General features: G+C 39.4%; 1 protein-coding gene across 1 annotated transcript in view; it reads left to right on the top strand.

The window, feature by feature from the left end:
• The window catches only part of CNTNAP5 (contactin associated protein family member 5), an 884418-nt gene that overhangs the window by 716643 nt on the left and 145645 nt on the right, over positions 1-22130 (top strand). The window contains exon 14 of the mRNA XM_007456361.1: positions 5130-5286. Coding sequence (XP_007456423.1) covers positions 5130-5286 — 157 coding nt within the window. The remainder of the gene's footprint in view (positions 1-5129; positions 5287-22130) is intronic.

Below are 22130 nucleotides of genomic sequence, written 5' to 3' on the forward strand. Positions count from 1 at the left end.
TTCCCTACAAGGCTCACATTATCTCTATATGTTTTTGGCACATTAAAAAGTCAGAAAGTCTGTGAGTCTTTGGGAAGGTGGGTGTTCAGGACATGAGGGCTTCAGGGACCCAGATCCTTGAGTCCAGATTTGCCTTCAGCAACTGTATGACTTTGAACAAGTCATTTAACCTTGCTAGGATTCTTCATTGCAGCCCTTCCAATAAAATATACTATCAAAATGCAAATTATTATTATATTACCCTACACAAAATTAAAACAATGCAAATAGAATCATTTAAGTTAATCATTTTGTCTACCTCTTTGCCTAACCATGAAGAATCCCTGTGGTACATTCTAGTGAGGTTTGTTCAGTACAGGTTGAAATGACCTCATCAAAGTGATTTTTATCATTTGTTTTGAGAGGCGGTATCATTAATCTTTTATGCAACCCCCTCCTTTTTAGGCTCACTTCAGTTAAATAGGCAGGGAGAAGAGAATGTTGAACAACATTATAAAAATGTTAATTCCTAATGTCACTGACTAGCTCTTAATCACGCTATTAGACATATGTTCTGATTTAATGATCCTAATCAGCATGCAGTCAGACCAAGATTGACTTTGATGAATGTCTAACATTATTTTGTGATATAAAAGAGGTTGTTTTTCTTGTTGTCTAAACCCTTCCTTAGAAATTACATTCTATGTAGAAAGAAAGAGAATGTAAAATACTTTCTTTGGTTTCCAGAATCTTCTTTCCTAAACCAGCATCTTGATGATTTGTGTTTTGATCATACAATGAAACATTTGGGTGCAGTTATCTGTAATTATTTGTCCTTAAAACTTTGGTGGCTCCTTCCTCTTATTTTTAAGCTCAAAATACTTAACTACAGTCAATGAGATGAGATATCTTTAGAATGTGCAAAATCTCATTATTTCAAACCGTTGCTTCCTAACAATGCTGTAGTGAAAATCGGATCCCCTTTCCTTGTACCTCTTACTTGCACCCTTTTCCCTGGTGGCACCATTTGCTGAAGTCCTTCTCAACACAAAGCCTCCAGTCAAATGTCACCATTTCTATGAAATTAAAATCATTTCTGTAAACTATTTCTCAGGAATCTTGGACAAAATTCATAGCTGCTTCTTCTGGACTTTCCTAACATTTTATTAACTTCTATATTTTGACCCTAATCTCATTCTGACTTACATTTCTTTTAGCTGTGTATATGTCCTTCTTCATTAAATGTTATGAACTCCCTTGGGGCAGTGATAGTCTATTAAAATTTGTATAGCTAGGATATCTCCCCGCGACCTTCACACAGCATAGAATTAAGCAATAATTGAATGGAATGATTATATATATGTATATATATAATATAATATACACTCATAATTATATCAGTTCATTTAATCACACTGTTTTATGAATCATACATATACATATATGTATGCATGTACAGGTTTTATAAATCCTATATATACATATGTGTGTATGTGTGTGTGTGTATATATATATACATATATATATATATATATATATATATATATGTATATATATATATGGCTTTGAATCTTGCATCACCTATAGGTAGAGGCTGTGACAGGTGACAGTCAATGATCGGCCATGGGAATACTTTCTCCAATGTTCTATGCAGAATTTCTAAAGGAATACATGGGTGGGAGCACTGAGCCAGGAAGAGCTAAGCCAGGACCATGAGCACTGGGGAAACTGCTCTCTAAATTTCAGGAAGATCCAAGCACCATATTTGAAGGGGACAAAGGTGGTGTGAGAGTCCGGGTTACCCTGCCAATAATTGGGACTTGAGTTGGGACGGACTCAGAGTGAACACAGATTGGGTTCAAGTAAAGGGACATGCGGGAGTAACGAAGGGTCTTCCTAAGGGACTGCTAAAATGTCGGCTCTAACTGCTTACATTTATGGGCCAAAAGGTAGATAATTAGTTGAGCCAAACAAAATTGCCATTACTCTTTATTTTCCTCATTCACCGATGTCTCTTTATTTATGTTTCCAACCAAACTGCAGTTGAAAGCAGGACTGTCCTTTATCACTGTGTTTTACTTCCTTAGAATCCCTACAGAATTTTTGTATGTGGTTGATATTTGCTTTGTGTTTTATCAGTGATTGCTACAATAATGCTGTACTGCCAGTTGCCACGACTCAGTGGCATACAGTGTTCAGGACTTTTTCTCATGCTCACAGGTCTGAGCGTCAGGCAGGATGGCTGTGCTCCATGTGCCACATCCTGAGGTCCACCAGGAGAGGCTGTGACCATCTGGATTGTGTTCTCCCGTGGTGTCAGAGTTGCTTCCAGGAGCAGTGGAAACATGCATGCCTCTTAAGGTCTAGACTGAGCTGACATGCCATCATTTCAGTCCGTGTTCCAGGGGGGAAAGCAAGTAGTGAGACCAAGACATCAGTGGGGCGGGGATATTTACTACTCCTATGAGCCCACTATAACACATGCGGGAAATCCAATTTCTCCAGTAGCCAAAATTTGGAGAAAGGGTGCCGATTCTTTTCCTGACTACATCATTAGAGTCATGAATGAAAACAAATCAGTCACCCTTTTTGATCGTCAGTTTCTTCATTTGTTATGTTCCAGCTCATACTCTGTGGGGGAGTAAACACAAACCTGGGACATCTAAGAGGAAAATTCTGCTGTAACCCTCCTGCTCTCAAATATATGTGTGTGTTTCTTCTTTATTCTCTATATTTCCTTTTCTTTCTTCTTGCTCACTGATATTCAATCAGTCAAAACAGTTTGCAACTTTTATACTAATTGTCAGACATGAGGGGGGGACCTCAAGCCTCAGTGACACAAGGCACTGGTAGATTCGAAACAAAACAAAGTGTTGAGTGGCTAATGGCACTTCTAGAGATTTAAGGCACCAAATAAGAATTGGTAAAACTACTAGAAGGCAACATTTGCACCAGAGTATACACAAATTGGTTGTTCAGAATTGAGACCATTGATAATAATGCTATTAATAAGATCACAACTTTGATTCCACTTATAAATAAAAATAATTCATGATGACATTGAATTTCACCATGTGATCAGGATTCTCGATTATGGAGGAGAGGTCTGGGCAGTGCCAGGAGGGAGAAGTGGAGAGATTTCTTCCTATATCTTGTGCCCAAAGCCAACATTAGCACACATCTGAACACACAATGTTTTACCCTTGTGTTACCTGGACTCACACACTGGGACGATCCACCTAAGCTTACCTCAGTCCTGAAAGTGCTTTTTGTTCTAAGTAAACCCACCAGACCTCTACACCACTTGAGTAAGGCTTATCTGAACTAGTGGTTAGAAAGAAAGCAATTCATTTGAACTAGTGCTCAATGATTTATAGCTGTTTGGAAATAGGTTAAATGGATTTGTACCATTTAGAATTATTCTTTAAAAAGAAGATACTAGTGAACAGACATCTCTAACTGGGATTCTAACTTAAAAGCTAATAAAGGGACTTGAAACATTATACACAGTGTGAAGAGTAGTATTTTGGGGTGAGTATAGTCCTTCAGGCTGTCTGTCCCCTGGCTCAGCACCCCTAAGATACTTTTGTGTTTCTTAGTATTTGTTTTATCTTCTTCTCATTACTTACAGGTTCTTGGAAAACCCAGATTGTCATTCTCTTCCTACTTGCCTCAGTGACTTCCATAAGGATGTTAGTAATGAATGCAATTCAGAGGAAGTTGTTGCTATTTGTATGCATGAATAATTTATAAATTATATGTTTGTACATCAGGAGTTGTATATGAAATCAAATCTTGACTAGGCAGAATTCCAAAATAGTGACATCTTCAGACAAAAGTTATTGTTCTACTTTAAAATGATAAATCATGAAAAATGGCTCTCAATAACTATTTCTTTCATTTTTAAAAAATAAACACATATTAAGTGCCTGCTGTATGCCAAACAGAAACAGACCAGTGGTTTCCAAAGAGGAACTAGGCCTAACCCCATTCAGCCTAAGGGTGTATAACACCTCTATCTCTGCCTACATCTGTTGTTTTGGATATCTTATCATCTTCTGGATAATAATTTTTATCTACTTAAAAATTCCCAATTATACAAGATAACTTCAACAGATTTTACTAAACTAAACTTTGCAAAGAAAAAAAAAATTGAAAACTGACAAGGACAAGACTCAAAAATAGTTTTCTGTTAACTACATAAACCAGAGATTAGAGGTGGCATCCTAGCTTTGTATGGGTTAAATATGACATACAGAGGGATTTCATTGGCCTATGCAGTATTGACCTTCATAATATTTCTTTTGTCCAAATTTCTGAACTTCAAATATTATGACTTCTCTTTAAAAAATTCAAAAGATATGGTAACCCTGGCGTTAATCTTTGTCATGACAGAAATCAGTGTGGGGTAAGACAGGGCCACCCTATCCTCTGAGCCAACACTCTCCCCCTCACCTTCGTGTCCACCCCTCCCCACAGTCTACCAGAAACTGAGGACTAAGGTCGGGCTAATATTGGCCCTCATGCTACTATTTATCCTTTTGTAGTTTTAAAAGGAAATTAATTTTTGTATCTATATATTCAATATATTTGGTCTAAGGTCTAGCTCAGTTTACTCAATTGTGACGCCTGCCTGATTTGGTTAGCATTTGAGCTTGTGACCCTGAGTCTAAACATTGTGATTAATCAATATCCTATTATAGAAACGCTTTTTATGAAAGTGTTGTTTATATGAGCACATGCATATAGATATCTCTCTATGTGTGTATATATATTGAGAGAGAGATAGAGAGAGAGAAAGAAAAGAAAGGAAGGCAGGGAGGAAGGAAGGAAGAAAGAAAGAAAGAAGGAAAAAGAAAGGAAGGAAAAAAGGAAGAAAGAAAGAAAAAAGGAAAGAAAGAAAGGAGAGAGAACAGAAGGGAAGGAGAAAGAACAGAAGGGAAAAGAAGAAGGAAAGAAGGGAGGGAGGGAGGGATATATATATATACATTGTACGTATGTATGCACATATGTATATATATATATATATGTGCATACATACGTACAATGTATATATATCCTTCGAGACATTTTCATCTCACTTTCTGTGACATCCTCTGTGCTATTTCAGGCTTGCTCCACTCTGACTTGTGAAGCATCTTGTCTTTCAGATGGAACCCCATTGACCTGGTGGATCGGACGGTCCAATGAAAGACACCCCTACTGGGGAGGTGCCCCTCCCGGAGTTCAGCAGTGTGACTGTGGCCTAGACGAGAGCTGCCTGGACATTCGACACTTTTGCAATTGTGACGCTGACAAGGACGAATGGTAATGCACGTCCTGATCCCTCTGCACTCGTGGAGGAAGCCCACAAAGGGATGCATAAAATGTCCCCTAAGATAAGAGAATGGATGAGAGATTCAATATGAACTAGGGCTCCTGAATAACGGTGATTGCTTTAACTTTGGAAATTTATAGTCCTCGTACTTTCAGGGCTATTGCTGAAGTGTGTAACATAAAGCATGTTGCCACACCATCACCCCTTTATATTCTGAACATTCCATTTTCAACAGGAGAATGAAATGTAATATTTAACTTTGCGATTTAGTCAGCATTTCTGTAATGTGTAGACTATAGGCTTTGGGAGAAGGTGTGGGAGATAGGGATGTGTAATTATACAGACTGTTTTCTTTATTCTCCCATTGTCCCACTGATGATCCAGTCACTGGCCTGCCCTATTATTGCCACTAAAAATAGAGAAAAGAAAATTTATATTTATTAAACACCTATTTAATCCTCATAACAAGCTATTAATTCTTTTTTTGTATTATTTTTTATTGAAGCACAGTTGATTTACAATATGTTAGTTTCAGGTGTATAGCACAGTGATATATATACTCAGTTTCTTTTCCCTTATAGATTATTACAAGATATTGAGCATATATCTTGTAATAATCTATAAGCATATATCTTGTAATGATCATATATTTCCTGTATTATACAGTAGGTCCTTTTTTATGATATTTTAAAAATTTTGTATTGGAGTATACTTGTTTACAATGTTGTGTTACTTTCAGGTGTACAGCAAAGTGATGCAGTTATACATATACATATATCTATTGTTTTTCAGGTTCTTTTCCCATTTAGGTTATTATAGAATATTGAGTAGAGTTCCCTGTGCTATACAATAGGTCCTAGTTGATTGTCTATTTTATATATAGTAGTGTGCATATGTTAATCCCAACCTCCTAATTTATCCCCCCCTCCCCTTTCTCCTTTGGTAAACATAAATTTGACAGAGAAAACAAACCTATTAATCTTTCATAATTTTCTCACTTTTGCATCTTAAGGTAGAGGAATGTAGATTTCAGAGAGGTTAAGTACTTTTCTGAAGGTCACACAGGTCTATTAAGAGGCGTATTCAGAATTTGAATTCTGGTATAGCTGAGGCCATACTCTCTCTTCCTCCCCCACAGCAAGTTACTTTTGTAGATAAAGTTTAGTTTTAGTTCTCATGGCTATCACATGTAGTTTTCCTTTGCCCTCCAGGTCAACTGCTTATTTTTTTTTTACTGTACTGATTATGAAAATATGCACAGAACATTTCCAAACCCACTTTGGTTTTGACTGAATTTAAGACATTCTTTGGTTTTGGCTTTATAATTGTACTTGCTTCATCAAATGCTGCTCAAGTATAGTTAAGAATTCCTATGTCAACCTGCTCTCAACCTAGTGGAAATGGCTTTTAAGTACTTTCCCTTCACTGTTTAAATTGATGACAGCTGGAATGTTTCAAATAAAATTTTAGGTCCACTTGACACCTCAGTTCAGTGAGGAAAAGACCAAGAATGTGGTTCCATCAGGTTACACTAGATGAACCACAGCTTCAGAATGTTGTAGGGCTGCTTGGGCCCCACGTCGCGTGGCCTGAGTCTGATCTCAGAGAGACAGCAGTGAGCAGTCTTGAAGCAGGATCTTAGTTCCCTGCCTAGGAATTGAACCTGAGTAGCCTGGATGAAAACTAGGAATCCTAGCCACCAATCCACCAGGGGCTAGAGACTGGGAGCAAAATTGCCCTGGCTCTTGCCCTCATTTGAAAGCTAGACTGTTTCAAGGAGGCAAAAACTGCAGAAACAGGTACAAAGTTTATTCTTAGAAACACAGTGCAACATGTGGGAGAGCACACAGGGAAGCAGTTTATTTAGACAAAAGCAAAACAGGAATAAAACCCAAGGAGAAAGGGTGTGGGCATTCTCCCTAATGAGGAGGACCACAGTAACAATGTGCTTAAGTCATTTATGTAGAGGCGGTTCTTCCGGGTCTTTGTTCTCCTCTGGCCAAATATTTTACTTCTTTTCCCATATCTGACCTGTCTTAGGGCCCTTACCAATACGTGTGCACATCTTTTTGCCAAGGTGGATTCCAGCGTGGAGGCCTTTGGGAGCTTTGACAACACTTACTATGGGATGGCGCCCCCTCCCTTTTTGACCCCAGAGGAGCCTCCCTGCACATGTGCCATCGGGGAGGTCTCCTTGACCTCAGGAGTGATAGATGTGGCTCTCCTATCTCTTTACTCAAGCAGAGCTCAGCTCCTGCCATTAACTTTGTCCTTGGAGTGTTAGGGAAAACAGAGCTCCAATTTACTCTTTGACAAACTCCCCAGCTGCTCAGCCCAGGGGCCCAGCTATCTTCTACCTCAGGTCCTTTCTCCTAACATTGCGATCTTCACAGGGGTCAAATCAGATGCAGTTGACTGGACTTCTCCATTCTGTGCACTCCCACTCTACCCTGCAGAGCCCTCTATCACATCTTGGAGGCCTACAAACCAAAAATAACTCTTGTTCTGTTTGGAGACTGTGTCTTTTTTAACATTATATCCCTGAAGACCTACTCTTTGTAGAGTAGAAGATGATGGTAGTTAGCTGAATAGATGAATGTAGAAGACCTTTGAGGAGGAGGAAGGATCCCAAAATGGCATCTACAAGCTTGAGATATGTGTGGAAAGGCTAAATGGTTGTGTGGCCAGAAAAACATAGTCAAAATCCTCTGCAACCAGCAGCTTAGATTTCCTCAGTTTATTTTGATATTTTAATTTTCCTTCACTATGCTGACATTAGAAATGTATAGATTTATAGACTTACATGGAAACATGCTCATTTTATTCTGGATCATCAGAGAAGTTGGTAAGGGGTGTAGAATATAAAGAGTTATTGAGAAGGGGAAGTATTTCTCCTAAGTGCCTTCAATTCTCACTCGCTTGTTGGCTGAATTCTTGATCTTTGCTCACTGTTTCCTTTCCTTTGATGAAACTCTTTCCATACCGAATGCTGCCTCAGTGCCTTCCCTTCCTAGAGTACAAACAACCATGTCTGGGCTTAATTTAAGTAACACTGAGGAGCAGGGCTGGAGAATCACATCACATCACTTAAAAGTGGAAAATTAGACCATCATATTGAAATGCTGCTACTCTCTCTTCTCCAAGACTTCCCACTGATCGTCTCTTTTACTCTGAGTCCAGCCTCTCCCTCCTTTGACCTTCTTACTCATTCACTAACCTTTGAACCCCTCCTATTGACTTCATCATTGAGGTTGTGCTCAGAGAAACTTTTCCTCAACTCTGGTGCTGTCATACCTCTTCCAACATGGGTTATTGCATATTTCATAAGCCTTACCTCTTCCTTTAGAGCCAGGGGAAAAGCTTCATTATGTGCCACTTTCTGTGGCCAGCAACCTTTTATTTAATTTTAGATGTAGGTTTTGTTCAACAGTCAGCCTATGAAGGATCAAGAGAAATGATCTGAACTTCCCTTTGTAAAGATGCCCACATTACCCATGGCTGTCCTAGAGTTATGTTGAATATCTCATATATATATATATATATATATATATATATATATATATATAATACAGGGTATAGTGTATAAAATACTAAGAACATTTCAGTGTATGATTGTTAAATGACAATGTTTCCTAGGAGTTGCAATATAGTAAACTGCTATCTACTAAATTCTATACAAGCCTAAAATCAGTTTTTTGATTCACTTTACCAATCCAGGTGAGATCAGGAATTTCCTATCATTCTCATGAGGGGGCAGATTCTGATTTCACTCTTCTAGATTTCACTGTTTTAGGACAAGTCATAACCTGTCATAAACGATGCTGGAAAATAATGTATTATAGAGGCAACTGTACGTACTTTTCCAGCTGACATTTACTCATATATCACATGTCTAATGAGTGCTTACTCTGTGCAGTCAGGCAGTCTGCTGTGCAGAGAAAATCAAGGGCATTACAATCCCTGCCCTTGAGGAACTCGCAGGACAGTGGAAAAGAAAAGGCTAGTTATTTAGTAGTAAATGTAACAGTGTGATGACTTCGGTTATAGAGAGAAGCACACATGTGCTTCCGTGTCAACCTGGGGTGCCCATGGGCTGGGATAGTTCGATTTCAAAGAAAAGTGTAGTTAAATTCTGAAGGATCAGAAGAAGTGAGCTAAAGTTAGTGTAGTACAGGTAGGTGCTGCTATGTATTCAGACACGGAAATGTGAAATAATATAAAAATCACTACTTCCCCCAAATATAAGTATCTTGGTATAGTTTCTGCACAGTTTCCATGTGGGGAACTTATAGGAGATGTAGGCAGGGAAGAAGGTCAAATCCAGATCACGAAGCTTCTTGTATGTGAAATAACAATGAGAGAGCTTTGCTTTGTCTATAACAGGAGTTGTGGACATAGAACATACATTCAGAGTGAAACGCAGCAGAGCCTTGTGGAAATGCATTCATTATTTAAATATTCAATTCTATTATTTACTACAGAAAGGTAAAGCACAAAAGCTGGCACTACTATGAAATGGTCATGTTCTTTAATATTCTTTCAACCTGATTCTTAGATAACATGTGGTCCAGCTGGCTTTCCATACATTTCAAACTTTTGTTTTAGACAAGCATGCCCCTTTTGGTGTCCAGGTGCTTCTAAGAAAGCTCAAACATATTAACCTTATAAATTTCCCTTAAGTTTCTGCTCTTGGTAAAGTTAGTCAGAATACTGATGTGGGCTGGTATAGCATTTAGTAGATAGCAGTTTGATGTATGATGATTCCTAGATAATATTGTCTCTTAAAAATGTTAAGTATCAGAGAAAGACAAATATATGATGTCGCTTATATGTGGCATCTAAAAAAGTGATACAAATGAACTTATTTATAAAGCAGAAACAGATTCAAAGACATAAAAAACAAACTCATAGTCACCAAAGGGGAAAGGTGGTGGGGAGGGATAAATTGGGAGTCTGGGATTAACATATACACACTACCATACATAAAATAGATAATCAACAAGGACTTACTGTATAGTACAGGGAACTCTACTCAATACTCTGTAATAACCCATAATGGAAAAGAATCTAAAGAAGAATATATATATATATATATATATATATATATATATCTGAATCACTTTGCTTTACAACTAAAACTAACACAACATTGTAAATCAAGTATACTCCAATAAATTTTTAAAGTTAATCATGAAAAAATGTAAAATTAAATTACAAAATGAAAATAATGGAAAAAAAATTTAAGTACTATATGCTGAAGTGTTCTTAGTATTGTATATACTATATCTCATATCATTATCCCAACAACCCCTGAGGTTGGTTTTATTATCTCCTTTCCCCAGAAAAAGAAACTGAGGCTCTGAGATGCTAAGTGGCTTGGATAAGGTCACATGACTAAGGGGGTAGAGTTGGAATTCCAGCTGAATCCAAGGATGCCCTGCTGACTACATCCAACTAGCTGCTAAGTTGGCATTTTGGTTTACGGCAGCTGGTGAGGATGCCAAAGAGACCCCTCCCAGGGCATCTCAGATCATATCACTGCACTGTGCATGTTGCTTTCTGCTAAGTCAGGTTGCTCTGAGAGCCTCAGCTATCTTCCAAGACTCTGGTAATTGGTAATATTTTATTCTGTTTTAATTAACCTCTGTAACTGAATCACCTGCTGTCATATATTTCAGTGAGGCCCAAGTAAATGGGGAAAATGAGTATGTTGTGGGTAATGGGTGAAAGTAAGGCAGCTCAGAAGTGGAGGTGGGTGGAAGAAGGCAAAGGAAGTAATTCAAGGAACACCCAAGGCACAATTCCTTCTTAGAATACTAAAAGTAAGCCTCAGGGAGACGTGGATCAGGTGTACTATGGAGCTGACTTCTCCTGGGGTTTCCATCCCAGCTAAAGAACTAAACAGGAAGAAAAAAAAAAAAAGAAATGAGAAAACTTGTCATGAATAACAATCTCACAGTAAATGATTGTTTGCAAAGGAACTTCTCTTCAACTTAATAATTCAGCCTATAGACATCCCCCCCAATCAAATGTTCTCTGATTTAACCATGTCAGATGGATGGGCTGCTGAGAACAAGAAAGGAAACTGGCAACAGCTCCAACCCTCACACAGGAGAGGGTTGATCTGTGTGAGGGGTGGAAAAACAGTCATCTGGGTAGAGGGGTACAAAATGGGACACAAAGGATGGTGGTAGAGGGATAAAAAGGATGGTTGGGTGGTGAGGAGAAGCCAGAGAGATGGTACAAAGTGTGCCTGTTCGTGATGGCCCATGGCCCGGATGAAAAGTTTTCTCATCCAGACAACCAGGTAGAGCTAAGGTGAAGCTCTCTTTTCTAACAGCAGGACATTCTTTTATTTATTCATAAGCAAGTATAGAAATTTTTATGTGAGTTTTTGTAACTCTGTTCTTTGCCTCTTGCCCTTACTTCACCCTTGTATGAAGCGACATGACACAGAACAGAAAGAGGAAATGGTATAAAGTTTAAATTCTGGTTATCTGATCATCCAAAAAAGGAAACTTATTGTTCTTGTTTTTTTTTTTTTGTTTGTTTGTTTGTTTTTAAGCAGGATATTTAAGGGATTTCTTTTTTTTTTCTCAGCATGTGGAATCCTGGAGCTTCAAACTACTCTTTAGCCCTAGAATCTACTTCTCTGCCACAGAGAAATTGTTTAATAAATGGTGCTAAGCCATGAGTGAAAGATGGGTGAATGACTCCTGTTAAATATATTTTTACCTCTCTGTCTTTTGGTACATTGGGCCATGGTGATTCTAGAATTAACTGATATTTGCTGCATTGTTGGCTGTTACCCACCTTTTATTATCTCACCAGAAATATTTACTCAAAATTTAACCTCAACTTTTTGCTGCAAGTTGATTTTCTCCCGGCTAGTCAAAGAGTAGCTAGAAGTGATCATGCTGCTCCCAAAGTTATCTTTTTAAACATTTGTCTCGAGCTGTTCTGTTTGTAAAGACGTGTCTAATCCAGCCCCAGGACCTTGACCTCCACAAGGGCCCTTCACTCATTTTCCTGGAGACTTAATGAGACAACTGCTTTTAGGAAGAAGATGCTGGTTACATGCAAGTGTTTAGAGTTTTGCTGTTTCCTCATGTAGGATATTCTTTGCTCTCTCAGGCCTCCTTTGATTTCCCCAAAATCTCCATCTCTGGGATCTCCACACTTAGTGCAGTGAGGATGCTTCAGAGTCGGTAGTGTCCTAAATGGGGCAGGAATTCTGAATCCTGAAAGAAAAGAAAGGCTCTATATCCTATTTAAAAAAGAAAAAATTGTACAATCTCAACTGGTGGCAATTTGTTTTGTTGTTGTTGTTGCAGTACGTGGGCCTCTCACTGGTGTGGCCTTTCCCGTCGCGGAGCACAGGCTCCAGACGCGCAGGCTCAATGTCCATGGCTCACGGGCCCAGCTGCTCCGCGGCAGGCATGTGGGATCTTCCTGGATGGGGGCACGAACCCGTGTCCCCTGCATTGGCAGGAGGACTCTCAACCACTGCGCCACCAGGGAAGCCCTGGTGGCAATTTTTTATTCATGAATGTTATTTATGAGCTGTTCCATGTAGAGATTAGGAAGGGTTTATCTGGATTTTTACTCACTCAGTCCCCGAATTCCACATGCATCTAGCAATGTAGTCAGAGCCAGATCCTTGGGTTGGAAAGAGTATGCTTGACAATAGTAGGTTCTTCATACATTAACTGCTGAGTGAATGAATGAATGATTTTTTTTCCTTTCTCCCCATACTCTCTTCCTAGAAAAATATGCCCTCCTCTTGCTAGGTATGTTCTGCTGTTTTATTCCTTAAATTGTCACTTAAAGTATATATCCTGGGGCAACTTGATACCGACTGGTTTACACTAACAATCCCACAACTGGGTTTCGGATTGTTTTATTTTATTTTTATTTATTTATTTATTTGTTTATTTATTTATTTTGGCTGTGTTGGGTCTTTGTTGCTGCGTGCAAGCTTTCTTTAGTTGCGGTGATTGGGGCTATTCTTCATTGCCGTGCGCGGGCTTCTCATTGCGGTGTCTTCTCTTGTTGCAGAGCACGGGGTCTAGGTTTGCGGGCTTCAGTAGTTGCAGCATGTGGGCTCAGTAGTTGTGGCTCCCAGGCTCTAGAGCGCAGGCTCAGTAGCTGTAGCTTGTGGGCTCTAGAGCGCAGGCTCAGTAGTTGTGGTGCACAGGCTTCATTGCTCCGTGGCATGTGGTATCTTCCCGGAGCAGGGCTCGAACTTGTGTCCCCTGCGTTGGCAGGCAGATTCTTAACCATTGCACCACCATGGAAGCCCCTCAGATTGTTTTTAGATAGAGTGTTTTGTGGTACATCTGATAGGACATGATAGAAGGCATCACACACTCAAGGGGAAAAAAAAAGGAACAATACAAAAATGGGAAAGCACAACTTCTAACCAGGGGTTGATCATTTAAAACTAATATATCACATCATTATCTTACAGAATTCTAGATGGAATAAAATAGTTAATACTTCACCAAGAGTAGCATTAAGGACTGTTTTTGTGCTTTTTGTTCAATGATGCCACTATCGTCTCATCTATTTGGAAAATTTCCCATAAGCAATTTAAGACCTGTTGGTCCCAGAAGACAAAACATAGCTATGAAATACTTTTTTTATGATTATAGGAAACACAAATATAGACTGAGGCTTCAGTTGCCTCAGTAACCTGTCAAGCTGTACAACTTTATTATCTCTAAGTTGTCTGTAAAGTCAGATTATACATTTTGGGTAATTGCAAAATCGTGAGTACCAGAAATAGATAGAACTCAAAGTCAATATCAATATTAAAAGTTTGCATTTCTTTAGTATATTTTATACAACATTTTGATTTGGGCAATTGTATACCGAAGTATTATCATTTGACTTAAGAATGCAATGAGACTTTGGCTTCTATTTTAATGTGCCTACTTGCCACTAAGTAGCATTACTCACCTAATAGTAGTTCTTACTCAGGACCAAATTAGAGGAGTGGCTTACCTTTTTGTCTGCTCTTTCAGTTTGCTTACAGCTCTCAGTTCTGATTCATCCAACTGAGGTATCTATATTTAACAATGCCCAAGGAGAATAATTTCTTCTGATTTTTAAAATTTAGGAGTTTTTTATTACAAAATAAATATGTCCTATTATTATTATAAAAAATTCAAATATTGCAGAAATATTAAATAAAAAGGAAGCTCTGGGCTTCCCTGGTGGCTCAGTGGTTGAGAGTCCGCCTGCCGATGCAGGGGACGCGGGTTCGTGCCCCGGTCCGGGAGGATCCCGCGTGCCGCGGAGCGGCTGGGCCCGTGAGCCATGGCCGCTGAGCCTGCGCGTCCGGAGCCTGTGCTCCGCAGCGGGAGAGGCCGCAGCAGTGAGAGGCTCGCGTACCGCAAAGAAAAAAAGGAAGCTCTTTCCTCACTATCACTTCGTATCCTCTTACTTCCACCCAACATATAAAATTTTATACCTAGAGATAATAGTGGGGCATGTAGGGCACATCTACATATAAATATCTTCCTATGCACATACCACATTTATTAATATGAAAGTTCATTCAGTTTTTACGAAATGTGAGATTGTATTAAATGTGTTATCTGCAGCTTGTTTTTCTACATGAACTATATCTTGAAGAGCTTTGACTTGGCATCATTAAATAAGCATAAACATGAATGCCTCCTGTCCATTTTAATGGCTGAAAAGTGAGTTGTATCATAATTTACAGTTTATCATAAAATAATAAACATTTTATTTTTACTTTTTTTTTTTTTTTTGTGGTACGCAGGGCTCTCACTGTTGTGGCCTCTCCCATTGCGGAGCACAGGCTCCAGACGCGCAGGCTCCGGACGCGCAGGCTCAGCGTCCATGGCTCACGGGCCCAGCCGCTCCGCGGCATGTGAGATCTTCCCGGACCGGGGCATGAACCCGTGTCCCCTGCATCGGCAGGCGGACTCTCAACCACCGTGCCACCAGGGAAGCCCTAAACATTTTATTTTTAAATGATGTTTTACTATTAGAAAAAAATATTGCAATGAACATTTTTGAGTCTTGACATACTTTATTTTCATTTTTAAAGTTATTATTTCTATCACATAGATTTCTGGCTTAGAATTGTTAAATCATCCATTTTTCTATTTTGATGAATGTGGCCAAATTGTTGAAGGGACTTAGGATTTTATACAGATCACAAGGGAGTCAGTTCAGAACTGGCTTCCCTGAATCTGGGGTGAAATGATAGTCTCTTTGAGCAAGTGGCTTCACCACAGAACTCACTGGGGGTCAAAACAGAGCCGCACAGGAAGACTTTAATTACAACCTCCCTTGGCTCAGAACTTGCTGGAACCCTTTAGCAGGTGTGGACAGCTCTGACAGGACCCTGGTGATGTCATCTTCCCCTTCCATTCTTCCCCTCAGTGTTTGTCATTTCTATCACGCCTGGTCCTGCTCTGAGATCCATGGCAACACTTTGAGCTGCCTACAAATAAATACATTCTCTGCATTATTTTCAAAAAGTAGAGTCTTCATCATTAAGAAGAAGAAGGAGGAGAAACAGAGGAGGAACAGTTTTATCTCCTTTGCAAATCTGCCTTCTAGATTTTTAGTGAAAATATCATGAAGTAATACATGTAATACACTCAGAGCACACACAATTGTGGCTACTTATGCTGGCAGCACCCTCGTTTTCTGGATGTAAAATATAATTGACCTCTATGTAATACATTATGTACTGGGATGATCAAATCCTGTATTTTTCACTTAGTGACTGTTGTTTAGCCTCTCTGAGCTTCAGGCTCTTGTTTGATTTAAGAAAAGAAAAATAAAACCAAAAAGATAAAGAATGCCTATCTCTGGGGAGTGCTGGCTAAGTTGGCATTAATTTGCTCGTCTAACAGATATGCCAGGTATTTAGTCCTCAAAAATGTCTTAGTCATCATTTTTATCATTATTTTCTTTATTTTTACAGTATCTTAAATGAACTATGAGGCAATATTGACTTATAGAAGTTAAACTAATTTCTACGAAAGCTATACATACACATATACAATAAAATGCATAAGATAACTAACTAGCACACCAAAGCAATCAAGTATATCCTCAGCCATCACACTCTAGGTGAGACTAGGAAAGAGCATTGAAGACACTTCTCTCCAAAATGGGGCTGCCCTCTGAAAGTTCACTGGTAAAACTCACCATGTCATGGTTGGAGTGTTTCTGCCTCCATGGAAATCAACCAGGAGACTGCTTGTTAAATGTGTCACCGAAGAGTTTGTGGACTCCCAGAATTTCTGTCAAGGTGACCTGTGTGTAATCTCAGAGAATGCAGGGCTGGAAAATCATTGCACATTAGTCAACTGAAACCTAATCAAAGTGTATCTCATGTGGAGAAAGCCTGTGTGAATGGAATGGGGAGAGTCAGCCCGAAACCCACAAGGACAACTCAAGGACTCAGGGCCAGGTTATTCCAGCCCTGCCTGGAGAAGATGTAGACAAATGTGGGAAACACAGTTTCCACTCACAAGAGAGCCGCTCTCTGCAGGAGCCAGACGAGGCCTGGGGAACAGGAGAGCACACCAGTCATGGCAAAAGTTTTGGTTCCAACCCTAGCCTCTCCACTTGCCAACAGTGTCCCCTAAGAAGTATTTCCTCTCTCAACCTCTGTTGCCTCTGCTGTACAAGGCAGGCAGGTTATGTTATAACGCCATCATAGGACTGTTCCGAGGGTGAAACAAGATCAGGTGTAAAACTCTATTCGTTTGCTCACCTGGCCAGGGAAAGGCAAGAGGTGGCTCCCATCCTCAGGTCCTGAGATGTGAAATGCTCAGCTGAACCCCAGAGCCATCAGTAAGTTTAAAAATACCAGCCCCACACCCAAGCAGGGCCTCTAACATATGGATCTTTTTCTTTAGGAAGAACTCTTCCAGTAAAAGGCAAGGGTGGCTTTAAATTGCATTTTATTTTCTACTCTAATATGTTAAATGTTTTGGAATTTGGACTCTGTAAGAGATAGAGATTTCTTTACAAGGTTTGAAGCAATAAAGTACATCTTGTGGTCCACATGTGTGAGTATGTTTCTGGAGGTGTGGACACGAGTGAGAGGGAGGGAGGGGGTGGAGCGAGGAAAAGTAGGGGGCAGGTCAGTTGACTATCTCCCAGACCCAGGCTGACTCTGGGCCTCAGAGTAAAACTGAGGCCAGGAGGATGAGGATAGTGCAGCTGAATGGAGACCTAAGGTTTGGGAGTTTGGTGGAAGTTGTTGGTCAAGAATGAAGGAGGAAGTGAGGAAAAGAGGAGAAATGAAGATCTGCAGGTGTACGGCCTCAGCAGCTGAGAGCCTGGGACCAAGGCATTGACAGAACTGAGTAACAAGTAGGGTGGCCAATCCCTGGGGAAGTGACCAGTGGAGGGGGTTTGGGCATATTAGTTAAGAGTTGACGATTGACGTCCAAAGGAGATCTTTCATAGGCAGTTGAATGAATATGTATTCCTCGGAAAATGCATGTGAGTGTGTGAGTGTGTGAGTGAGTGTGTGTGTGTGTGTGTGTGTGTGTGTGTGTGTGTAACAGGAAAGAAGGCAGCACTCTAAAATGCTGCAGCAACGTGGAGTAAGTTAGGGACTGGCATTTCCATTCTGTGGAAATGAGCGATTCTCTGAAGTTTCAGGGGACTGGAAGGAGACGAGGTCAATTTTGGTAGGTCTGGGAGGAAGGTGAGAGAGAAGAAAAAATGCAGACTTCCTGTGAAGATCTTTTATGGCACTACTGAATGTTTCTTTCTTTCTTTCCTATCCAGAACAGGTTAATCCAATGACGCCTACAAAAACCTTCATCCTTGCTAGTACTTTTTAAAATCAGTTTTATACTCATAAAATCTGGAGGGCAGTTTACATTTCTTAACAATAAAGTAGTATTGGGTAAACTTTGGCTGTATTCATATACCAAGACCAGATTTTGTTTTCTCACACCTACTTGAGAAGAGCCCTATGGCTTCAGTTTTCTTAAAGTATTTACAGAAGAAATGTAGTTTCTGAAAATGTTAAATATATGCCAACATCATCTTGTTTCGCCCTTCATGTTTCTTATACTAAGGACTGAAATCAAAACTCTGAATATGGCCTGGTCAGTGTGGGGTGCAGATAAAGGGATATTATCCTCTGCTGTGGACTTGTCTATGTGACCACAGTCAACGTTTCCACTTGCTGTTTTGTCAACCAAGTGACCCTTGAGCTCGTTGTGAGCTTCTTGTCATCGAATCCCTTAGGTTCTTCCTTTTTTTTTTCTAAGTCTCAATAAGGAAGACAAAAGGGAAATAATGCCTTAACCAAAGTTAAGATAGAATTACTGTCAAGCATCGATATGGCATTTAGACTTGTAGAGATGTTTATGGGCCTCATCCTGGCTATACCTCTTTTGCAGCCACAGCAAATGGAGGGCTTCATGTCTCCCACTCAACAGAAAGGTATGCAGAGTTTCCTGAGAATAATTCATTCAGAGACACAAGGACTTCCAAGAGACCTGAGGTCTTGAGTTCTTTGCATAATTTTCTAGGTTTATCTTCCTTATGAATAATGTGTTATATGTTACTTTTGGGTGACTGAAAGAGAGAAGAATATAAAAAGGAAAAATATCTCTCTTAATCAGCTCAGTCACCCAAATGATGCTATAAAAAGAATTTGCAACAGTTAACCAAAAACTGGCTGACAGAAAAAAAAAAAAAAAAAGCAGTATATGAGTTTTCACTGCACTTTAATGATACGCTAAAGAAATCAGTAGCCCCTGTTCTGCTCTGCAAACCTGATTTTGGTAAAGTCCCTAGATTCAGATATAAAAACTAAGAGGAGACCACGTCGGCTAATTCTGTGCCATACTTTTGCTCTTGAGAATATTTGAGTCTTTTCCTTAATGTGCATGTTTTATCATTAGGTCACATGTGTTTCTTGAGGACCACATGTCTGTTATCTATTCTTTGTGCCCTTCAAGCTTCCATAAGCTGGGATCTTTGACTGGCCAACAGTGGGGCACTTTTTTTCTTATTTTCCTTTCAAAAGTTCTTTGTATTTTACATTTTTTTTCACACTTGACTGGGAATTTCAATAGCTATTTATTGAATCCTTACTATGTGATAGTCAACATGTTAAGTTTTATATATATTATCTACTTTGATTTATGCAACAACATCGAATTAGTATTATTATCCTCATTTAAGAGATTAGGAAACTGAGTCCCAGGCTGACCTCATGACATCATACAACCCGTGTGTTGAGGCACATGTTTTAAGCTAGGTCCATCTGGCCTAATGACAATGCTTTCCCACTACAACACAATCATTTTTGTACTTATAAAGTACATAAGCACCCTGTGCCTTTAGGAAGAGTCTTGTATATTCTTCCAAAGGAAGACAAAGTCTGTAAAGTATTTGCCCTTGAGAAGACAAGTTCATACAAAAGCCAAAGGAAAACAACTTCGTGTGTAGAACATCAACTCTACAAATGCAGTTTGTATCACTTTTTATGCCACCCCCCAAATATTCTACCCGTTAATACTTTGAAATGTTTGAATCAGCCTTGTCTCTCACACATTGAATTAAATCCAAACACTATTCTCACTGTGATGCTAAGAGCATGAATGAACTTGCAAAGTCCCTTGATGCCCAGGTGGCCTGTAGGCTGAACACAGCTCTCACCTGTGTTTTTTTTTTTTTTCTTTTTTTTTTTTTTTGGCCTCTCCCGTTGCGGAGCACAGGCTCCGGACGCACAGGCTCAGCAGCCATGGCTCACGGGCCCAGCCACTCCGCGGCATGTGGGATCTTCCCGGACCAGGGCACGAACCCGCGTCGCCTGCATCGGCAGGCGGACTCTCAACCACTGCACCACCAGGGAAGCCCACCTGTGTTTTATTGGTCAGTTTTATTGCAGTGTTGATTCCCACCATACTTTTTTTTTTTTGTAAGAATTTTAAATCCATTTCCAAGATTTGAAAAATTGAGAAGTTTTACGTTGATATTCCAGTCTGGCCCACTGGTCCTACATTCATGAAGAGCATAATTACCTGTTAGGAATGACTATCACCGTCTCCTGTAGACAGAATACTACTTCCTCCTAGTCTTCCTCTTGTTCTTTCTCTCTCTCTCTTTCCCCCTGACACTGAAGCTGTTTGTCATGTACCATTTATCACCTAACACAAAGCTGGCTTCATTCATTTTTATTACTTTCCTTGCCCCTGTAGGCATTTGAGTTTGTTTCTGCCACATTAAACAACTTTGGAGAGATTTTTAGATTTTATATAAAAAATATTTTTGGTAATATCCTCTGCATCATCAAACTAAATATGAAGTTCTTTTTCTCTGTTATTTGGAAGAGATTTTTATTCTTGGAGCAATTTTGTATATTCCAACACTTTGGCGCCAGGACATCAAATTGATACAGGCAAGATGCCATAATGTATGAGGGAGACAGTGGTTGGCACAGATGGACAGACTTCAGAATCTACCATATTCACCTTGAAAATGAAAGAATTAGGGAGAAATAAAATCCTAAAGTAATGTAGAGTTTCTATAGGAGTTTGGTCTTTATTCCACTTTGGTTACTTGAAACTTGCTTTGCAATGTCTGCTTGAAAAAATATTAGAACATGAAGATTCTAATTTTATTCTGTGTATATGTGACATTCATAGATGTGCTTTCAAATAGACACAATAATCTTATTCCAGATCCTTTGATTGGCCTCTAAATACAGGTACTCAAATTACAGACAGTGGATAGTGCATTTCTTTACATTTTGGGTGAGTAGACCTGTAAGGGTATATGTACAGGTGAATATTTGATTTGTTTATAACCAAGATGAATTAGTGCGTTTTTCTACAGATCTCAAGAGTTGTATGTCTAATCTTAACATTTAATTTTCCATAGTGTGGAAACCTCCAAGACAGAATCATAGCTCGATGTATGAAAAGATAAATTGACTTTCCTGAGGCTGCAGTGATTCAGGGACAAAAATGAGAGCTCAGATGAGTGTTAACACTACTATTTTTTGAGCATTTACCATAGATCAGGCACCGTGACTATATCATATCATTTAATTCTCTCTATAACTCTGTGATATAGGCATTACCTCCATTTTTCAACTGAGGATACTGTGGAATCTCAGAAATAAAATAATTTGCCCAAGCTAATGGAGGTGGAAACTGGAAATCCGGAATTTCAGAACAAATCTGTGTGCTTCTAAATCTATGCCCTTAAAGCACTTCATCACACTACTTGGACCTTGCCATGCATCCTTAACTCATAATTTGACACATTATTTTCTTTGTCTTTAGTCTCAGAGCTGTAAATAATATGCAAAGGATGCTGAAATATCACGTTGATTTTGAGTGGTTTTTGAGTGTTGTGTTGATGTCTTTGTGTCTACAGAGAGAACCAATATGAATTAGCTCCTCTGTGTTCTCATAAACAAATTGCTACATCATATACCTTGCCTTGATTGTTGTGGCTTGGTGCTGTGTCTCCCAGTTCCCAGGAACAGACAAGATGATCCATCCTGTGCTTACCTGAGGGTGTGTGGCTGAACAGTCCAGCCCACCCATGTGCAATTATCAGACTGCCTCATATAATTCAGTTCAGCTCAGATTAACATATATTTATGGCATACTTGTTAAATTTAGGGTTGAGATAGACACCAAGTGTCTAGATCCCTGCCCCTTCTACCCTGTGGCCGTAGACAAGTTATCTCATATCTCTTAGCCTCAGTTTCCTCATTTGTGATGGAAATAATGGTACCCACTGCATAGGTGTGTTACTTTTCCCCTAGTATATTTCTGGCTCAAAATCACTGCAT

Source organism: Lipotes vexillifer, unplaced genomic scaffold (assembly GCF_000442215.2).
Source record: "Lipotes vexillifer unplaced genomic scaffold, Lipotes_vexillifer_v1.1 scaffold3, whole genome shotgun sequence".
In the NCBI taxonomy this organism is placed as follows: domain Eukaryota; kingdom Metazoa; phylum Chordata; class Mammalia; order Artiodactyla; family Lipotidae; genus Lipotes; species Lipotes vexillifer.